The sequence below is a fragment of the Hyaena hyaena genome, unplaced genomic scaffold (assembly GCF_003009895.1).
Source record: "Hyaena hyaena isolate Hyena2069 unplaced genomic scaffold, ASM300989v1 scaffold_64, whole genome shotgun sequence".
NCBI classification, from domain to species: Eukaryota; Metazoa; Chordata; class Mammalia; order Carnivora; family Hyaenidae; genus Hyaena; species Hyaena hyaena.
This window is the reverse complement of record NW_024080698.1, coordinates 4,335,018-4,344,134: the sequence shown is the minus strand read 5'-3', so window position 1 is coordinate 4,344,134 and position 9,117 is coordinate 4,335,018. Positions and strand designations below refer to the sequence as shown.

The 9,117-nt window shown below is 34.1% G+C and overlaps 1 protein-coding gene across 1 annotated transcript in view; it reads left to right on the top strand.

Annotated features, from left to right (window-relative positions):
- LOC120232042 (testis-specific gene 10 protein) overlaps positions 1 to 9,117 on the top strand; it is a 32,168-nt gene that overhangs the window by 12,323 nt on the left and 10,728 nt on the right. The window contains exons 2-4 of the mRNA XM_039232434.1: positions 5,388 to 5,590; positions 7,497 to 7,601; positions 7,771 to 7,920. Coding sequence (XP_039088365.1) covers positions 5,388 to 5,590; positions 7,497 to 7,601; positions 7,771 to 7,920 — 458 coding nt within the window. The remainder of the gene's footprint in view (positions 1 to 5,387; positions 5,591 to 7,496; positions 7,602 to 7,770; positions 7,921 to 9,117) is intronic.

Sequence of the window (9,117 nt, the reverse complement as noted above, 5' to 3'; positions counted from 1 at the left end):
GTGGGGGGGAGGGGGGGATGGGCATGAAGGAGGGCACTTTGGGGATGAGCACTGAGTGTTATGTAGAAACTAATTTGACAATAAACTATTAAAAAAAAAAAAAAAACTTCCATAAAGAAAAGTTTAGACCCAGATAGCTTTAGGTGTAAATTCTTCCAATGTTTAAAGATGAATTTTGTTTTGATTAAATCCCTGAGTTAATGTCATACTTAATGTTGAAAGACTGAATGCTTTCCCCTTTTCTTGACAGTGTCAAGATAAGAATGCTGTCTCCACCTCTTCTAATTCACCATTGCACTAGAGGTGCTAACCTGGGCAATTAGACAAGAAAAAGAAATAAATGACATCCAGATGGGTAAAGAAGTAAAACTATATTCACAGATAACACTATCATGGATATGAAAATCCTAAGGAGTCTGCTAAAAAAAAAAACCCTAAAATTAATAAATGAGTTCATCAGGGTTGCAGGATATAAGATCAATATACAGTCACCAATTATATTTTTATATATTAGCAATGAACAATCCAAAAATTAATGAAAACAATTCCATCAGATGGAACTGCATCAAGAGGAGATAGAATACTTAGGAATTAATTTAACAAAAGTAGTGCAAAACTTGTACTTTACAAACAAGAAGTAGAAGTAGAAGACATTGCTGAAACTAGAAGACATTGCTAAAAAAGATTAAAGAGGAACTAAATAAACAAAAACACATCCCATATTCATAGATTAGAAGACTAAACACTGTTAAAAAGGTAATACCACCCCAAAGTGATTTACAGATTTAATACAATGCCTATCAGAATCCCAGCTGTTTTCTTTGTAGAAGTTAAAAAGATGATACAAAATTAATATGGAAGTTCAAGTAAAACAAACAATATTGAAAAATACCAAAATTACAGAACTAACACTTCCCAATTTCAAAACTGGCTACAAAACTACAGTAATCAAGATAGTGCAATAGTAGCATAGAGAAAGACATATAGGTCAGTGGAACAGAATTGAGAATCCAGAAATAAACTCTTACATTTATGGACAAATGGTTTTTTAAAAAAGCGATGCCAGTACAATTTAATGGGGAAAGAATAGTCTTTAATGAATGGTACTGGGACAACTGAATATCTGCATGGAAAAGAATGAACTTGGATTCCTATCACATACCACATACAAAAATTAACTTAAGTTGGATTATAGTCCTATATGTAAGAGCTAAAGTTAGAAAACTCGTAATTAGGAAACAGAAGCAAATCTTTGTGACTTTGGGTTAACTAATGCTTTCTTAGATCCACATCAAAAACACAAGCAACAAAAGAAAAAATAAAATAATTTCATAAAAATAAAAACTTTTCTGCTCCAAATAATATCATCAATAAATTAAAAATGCAATGCACAGAATGGTGAAAAAATTATAAAGCATGCATATAATAAGAGAATCATATCTGGAAAATATAAAGAACTCTTGCAACTTAATAACTTAAAAAATGGGCAAAGGATCTCAATAGACACTTCTCTATAGCAGATACATAAATAGCCAATAAGTACGTGAGAAAGTACGCAATATCATTAACAGAGAAATGCAAATCAAAACTATACCATTTCACAACTGCTAGGATGGCTATAAAAATAATTTAGAAAACAATCACAGGTATTGGCAAAGATGTAAAGAATTTGGAGCATTCAAAATACATTGCTATTGGAAATATAAGATAGTTCACTTTGGAAAATATATTGGCAGTTCTTCAAAATTTTAAAAATAGGATTACCATAAAGCACAGAAACTTTAATCTTGTATATCAAAAAGGAATGAAAATACAGGTCCATCCACTCTAAAACTTGTACACAAATGTTCTTAGCAGCATTATTTATACTAGCCAAAAGATGTAAATAACTCGTATGTTTTTACACCTATGCAAGTGAATGTTATTTGGCAATAAAAGGAATGAAGTATAGATACCTGCTGTAACATGGAAGATCCTTGAAAACATTATGCTAGGTAAAGGAAACAAGTCACAAATGACCACATATATATTATATTATTCCATTTATTTGAAATGTCTAAAAGAATGCTGATTATAAAGCCAGAAAGTAGATTGGGGACTGCCTAGGGATGGTGCTGCAGTAGGAGGGGTGGGTGCAGAGTGACTGCTAATCAGTACTGAGTTTCATTTTGGGATGGTGAAAAAGTTACAGCACTAGAGTATGAGATTGGGGCATGTTTGCACAATTCTGTTCATATATTAAAAACAATTATTTTTTCCATTGGATATTCTTTCCTGCTTTGTCAAAAATTAGTTGACCATATAGTTGTGGGTTCATTTCTGGGTTTTCTATTTTGTTCCCTTGATGTATGTGTCTGTTTCTGTGCCAATACTGTACCATCTTGATGACTACAGCTTTGTAATATAGCTTGAAGTCCAGAATTGTGATGCTGCCAGCTTTGCTTTACTTTTTCAAGATTGCTTTGACTATGCAAGGTCTTTTGTTGTTCCATACATATTTCAGATTTGTTCTAGCTCTGTGAAAAATTCTGATATTATTTTGATAGGGATTATGTAGATTGGGGGGGTAATACAGACATTTGAATAATATTTCTCTTATGATCCACAAGCATGGAATGTTTTTACATTTCTTTGTGTTTCCTTCAGTTTCTTTCATAAATGTTCTATAGTTTTCAGCATATGAATCTTTTACCTCTGGTTAGGTTCATTCCTAAGTATCTTATGGGTTTTGGTGCAGTTGTAAATGAGATTGATTCTTTGATTTTTCTTTCTGCTGCTTCATTATTGGTGTTTAGAAATGCAACCGATTTCTGTACATTGATTTTGTATCCTTTGACTTTACTGAATTCATGTATCAGTTCTAGCAGTTTTTGGTGGAGTCTTTGGATTTTCTATATAGAGCATCGTGTTGTCTGTGGATAGAGAAAGTTTGACTTCTTGCTTGCTGATTTGGATGTCTTTTATTTCTTTTTGTTGTCTGATTGCCTATGCTAGAATTTCCAGTACTGTGTTAAGTAACAGTAGTGAGAGTGGACATCTCTGTCTTGTTCCTAGCCATATAGGAAAAGCTCTCAGTGTTTCCCTATTGAGGATGGTATTATCTGTGGGTCTTTTGTATATGGCCTTTAGGATGTTGACGTTATGTTCCCTCTATCTCTACTTTGTTGAGGCTTTTTATCAAGAACAGATGCTATACTTTGTCAAATACTTTTTTTTCTGCATCAGTATTACTCAGCCATAAAAAAAGAATGAAATCTTGCCATTTGTAATGATATGGATGGAACTAAGGTATATTATGCTAAGCAAAATAAATCAAAGAAAGACAAATACCATATCATTTCACTCATGTGGAACTTAAGAAACAAAACAGATAAACACAGGGGGGAAAACAGAGAGAGAAGGAAACAAACCATAAGAGACTCTTAAGTATAGAAAATAAACTGAGGGTTGCTGGAGGGGAGGTGGGAGAGGGATGGGCTAAATGGGTGATGGGTTTTAAGGAGGGCACTTGTTTGTAATGATCAGTGGGTGTTTTACGTAAGTGATGAAACAGTAAATTCTACTTCTGAAACCAATATTACACCATATGTTAACTAACTATAATTTAAATAAAAACTTTTAAAAATCCAATTCATTTGTACCTTTAATTAATTAATTAATTTGAATTGTACCTTTTAAATGGGTGAGTTGTATGGTACGTAAATTATATTCCAATAAAGATGTTGCAAAAAAAAAGTTTGTTTCATTTTGTATTCCTGCTAGCAAAGTATATGAACTTGCCATTGCCCATTATTTTTTTTTATTTTTAGAGATAGAGAGAGTGCATGCATGCGTGGGGGAGAGGGGCAGAAGGGAGAGAGAGATGGTTGGGGGAGAGAATCTCAAGCAGGCTCCATGCTCAGTGCAGAGCCAGACACAAGGCTCAATCTCATGACCCTGGGATCTGAGCTGGAATCAAGAGTCAGACGCTCAACCGACTGAGCCACCCAAGTGTCATGCCATTGCCCATTTTAATGTTAACCAATAAACACCAAGAAATTTGCCAATTTGATAAACTTAAACAGTGGTTCAACTGAAAGAGATTTTGCTCCCCTGTGGCCATTTAGCAATATCTGGAGACATTTTTGATTGTCACAACTGGGGTGGGGGAATGTTACCAGCCTCTAATGAGTAGAGGCCAAGGATGCTGCTAAATATATTTACAGTGCATAAAGCATCTCCCTACACCAAATAATTATCCAACCCAAAATGTCAGTAGTATCAAGACTAAGAAATCTGTACTAGAAATAGCATCTTGTTTCAGTTTATACTCACTTAGTATATATTAGTAAGGGTAGGTTTTTTTCCCACATGTTTACTAATGAGCTGTATTTATAAATCATCTGTTTATATCATTAGTTCATATTTCTCATAAATTTGTATGAGTCCCTTTTAGTAGTAAGATATTAACCATTTTATTTATTGAGTTTCTTTTTAAAAATTTTTAAAAACCTGAGTATAGTTGACACACAATGTTACATTAGTTTCAGGTGTACAACATAGTGATTCAATAAGGGTACAGGTGATGCTGTGCTCACCTCAAGTGTAGCTACTATCTGTTACCACACAAACTGAGTTTATATTTTTCCAGTTGTTTCCTTGTAAATTTTGCTTAGGTTTATAATCAATATGTTTATTTTTTATATGGTCATACATCATTTTAAATTATATCTAGTCTAGACAGTTCTTCCCCTTCCTGGCCACCCCACCCCAATAATTTCATTTTTATTAAATTTTTTTCTTAGTTTTATTTTTTCACATTTAACTTTTTAAATTCATGTATGATTTATTGTAATGTGCATTATGAGATAAGGAATACTTTTTTTCTAAATATCAATGTCTGGTCTTCTTTTGAAGAAACATTTGGCTTACAGTGCATTTTTGAGGCTCAAGGTAACTTTCAAAAAATGAAGCTTTCCACAGGTTTATGCAAGAGTGAGAATGTGCAGTTATTCCTTATCTTCCTTAACTATGAAGTACAATAACATTCTATAAGGTAGTTAGGTGTTTGTAACTCACCTAACTCAGGACAAAGCAATAGTCATGTATATCACCATGTCAGTCTTGCGGAATTATATAAAGAAATGTCAACACTGGAAATGGAAATTGCTTGCAGTTTGGGATTATTAATAAGTCTTTACTTAAATTAATGAATTTTTTGATAGGATCAGAGAGTTGGAGAAAGTGATACTTTGTGTGTATTTGGCAAGAAGGAGGACATAATTTCTAATTAAGAAATTACAAGTGATTGTCGATTTATAACATAATACAGAAATTTTATGAGTCTCTGATAATCAGTTCAATGAATGAATGGAAATAAGTACAGATATCTTCCTATTACTGTACAGATGGAGAATGAGTTAGATTCTGCTCGCTCTGAAATAGAACTCCTCAGGAGTCAGATGACAAATGAGAGAATCTCCATGCAGAATCTAGAAGCTTTGCTGGTGGCCAATCGAGACAAAGAATATCAGTCTCAGATAGCACTTCAAGAAAAAGAATCTGAAATTCAGCTTCTTAAAGAGCACCTTTGTTTGGCAGAAAATAAAATGTGAGTTGGTTAGCAATATAATAGCATAAAGTCATATTTTAAATAATTTTGATGCTTTATAGGGTAGTAGAATTTTAGAGCTGGAATTTAGACAATTTAGTGCCCATCTTCTGCCATCAGTTAAACTGAGGACTAGAAACATTGTGATTTGCCTAAGATTTATTACTCATTTCTATTATATGTTTGCCTAAATGCATCTAAATTTAAATTTAACCATCCCTATTACTTCCAACAGAGCTTTGGATATAATAGAATGTCTGACCTAAAATATTACCTTTTAGAAATATAAAAAGTTCTTAGAAGAAATAAAGCACATAGGAAACCAGAGCATTTTTCTATTTATGGACCCACCTGGTGTTGTTATTGTTACCTAGTCTTTAGACTTGTAACATTGTATTTCCTAATGTACTTGTAAGTATACACCGGATACCTGGAAGAACTCTCACATTCATAGAATACTGAAGATCTTCCTTAGAGTACTGATTTTGGCTTAAAAATTTTTTTTTAAATTTATTTTTGAGAGAGAGAGACAGTGTGTGCAGGAGAGGGGCAGAGAAAGAGGGAGACACAATCTGAAGCAGGCTCCAGGCTCTGAGCTGTCAGCACAGAGCCCAATGCAGGGCTAGAACTCACAAACTGTGAGATCATTACTTGAGCCAAAGTCAGACGCTCACCACCCACTGAGCCACTCAGGCACCCCTTGGCCTTTTTTTTTTTTTTTTTTTTTAATGCATCATAGCACCATTAGGATCTTACTACAAGACCCTTAGCTGGAAGGTTCAGTAGAAATGCCTGCCTGTATAGTGAATGTTTTATTACTAAACTTGGCGACTTCTCACAAAAACTGATGGGGACCCTTAGCCTCTATTCTTATGTCCCATCTATAAACTTTTTCATCCAGCCTCAAGTCTGCCCTCCAATCTGAGCATGAGACCTGGGAAAGGATAGGAATCATGGTCTCAGGAACCAGTCACTCATAGGAGCCTCTGACTGAGCAAAGACTGCAAAGCTGGGGCCAGTTTCCTTGAGAAACTGTTTTCAGATTATGGCAGCTGTGAGTCATTCTTTTCCATCACCACAGCTGGGATTCAGCTGGTTCTGCAGGATCACTTTCTCAAGCCGATATATGGAAATTGGCCTTAGTGAAATGTGCCCAAAACCCCACCTTTAGGGGTACATTCTGTTTTAGACTGGTTGATAAGTACTATTACTCAGAACTGGTAAGCATAACAAACTTTTGTGTTCTTAGTCTCTAAGGTTTAGATTTTAGCAGTCAACACTGCAATTCTGAAGACAAGCAAAGAGGATAGAATGTTCTATGCAAGCAACATTCTTTGTTGTCATCATCTTCCTTATGACAGTGTGCCTAATGATGGGGTTTTTGAGGCATTGTTTAACCCTAAGGAAAATCCAGTTAAATTGAAAAGATTTTATGTTTTTAACAGTTTGAATATCAAATTTCATTATAAATTATGTAAATCAAATTTCATTATAAGTATATATAAAGCACTTGGTTGATTTAATAAATATATATAATAGACTAAAGTAATCATGGTGTTGATTTTTTGGTTATAGTACTACTTTGCATATAATACCTTAAAGCACTTTAAAAAATAGATAATATAAATAGATAAGTGATAATCTTATCCCATCTAAACATAGGAAAACTAATACAGAAGGTTTAAAATTGAATGGGACTGAGACAGCTTACGTTTTTCAAGTAGGCTACTTCCATATTAACTACATCTAAAATTGGCTTACTTTAGGTATACTAATATATCCCTAAAAATCACAGTTCGGCTTGGTTCCAAGTGAGAAACCATTGCCAATATGGTTTAATGCACTCTAGAATTCCTTGCCATATTTTAAGTTTAATCAGCTGTCACTCTTATGTTTTTTTACACAGGGCCATCCAGAGTAGAGACGTGGCCCAGTTCAGAAATGTTGTAACACAACTGGAAGCTGATTTAGACATTACCAAACGACAACTGGGGACGGAGCGCTTTGAAAGGTAAGTTTGTCTCTGCAGTGTTCAGTCTGGAAAGCACTTTTTTAGATAGTAACAAATTTTGGTAATTTCATGATGGTTAGCTTTTAAAGTATGAACTGAACTCCAGTTTTATGATAGTATTAATAACATCAGTAGCTATAAAGTTTAAAAGCCCCTTATTTTGCTTTAGGGAGAGAGCTGTGCAAGAACTTCGTCGCCAGAATTACTCAAGCAACGCTTATCATTTGAGTTCTACAATGAAGCCAAATACAAAATGTCATTCACCAGAACGTCCTCACCATCGATCTCCTGACCGAGGCCTAGATCGATCATTAGAAGAGTAAGTAGTTTAAAGATCCATTCTTTGGGAACCACATAGCAATACTTGAGGGACTAAGGAAGCTCAAAAACAATCTATCTCTAATTGTGCTCTTTAGACACAATTACATAGGTAATATAGACATATAAACATAATAATATACATAGGTATATTAAAAATATAACATAAAAATAAAATCTTTTGATACTTTTATATAAATTTTCTAAAATGAAAGATCTTCATTCTATATAATGTTTAGATAAATTATATTTTTAAATATGATTTTCTTTTAATTCTAAAACGTATTTTTTCATATACTTTCATTAATAAAATATTGGTTAATGATTATAGCACCATAAAATACTTATGCTTTAGGAAAGTAGTTTATTTTTCAGAGGGGAATATTTTAGATATATTCCTATATGTCAAAAATTTTGTAAAAACATTTGTTTTTTTGGAATAAATTCAAACTTACATAAGAAGTTATAAAAAGAAAATAATGCAGACAACAGCTATATACCTTTTACCCATACTCATTGCTGTTAAAAGTTTACTCCATTTACTTTCGATGTGTTTGAGACAACACATTTGCTGTCCCATGTACTCACACTCTTGCATATATTCCTTCTTTCCATACATGCAGGCACACACCTGCAAACACACACACACACGCATGCACGTGCACACTCATGCACACAAACATTTTTTTTTATGGTTAACAGAATACAGAATATTTATTTATTTATTTATTTATTTTACAAAGTTTATTGTCAAATTAGTTTCCACATAACACCCAGTGCGCATCCCCACAAGTGCCCTCCTCCATGCCCATCCCTCCTTCCCCCCCACATCCATCAGTCCTCAGTTTTTGTCAGCATTGAAGAGTCTCTCATGGTTTGCCTCTCTCCCTTTCCCCCACCATTTTCCCGCTTCTTCTCCCCCTTGTTCCTCCGTAAAGTTCCTCCTAATCCTCCTATACGTGCAAACATATGATATTTGTCCTTCTCTGCCTGACTTATTTCGCTCAGCATAACACCCTCAAGGTCCATCCACGTTGCTACACATGGCCAGATTTCATTGTTTCTCATTGCCATGTAGTATCCCATGGTATAGATAAACCACATCTTCTTGATCCATTCATCTGTTGATGGACACTTAGGCTCTTTCCATGTTTTAGCTATTGTGGAGAGTGCTGCTATGAACATTGGGGTACATGTG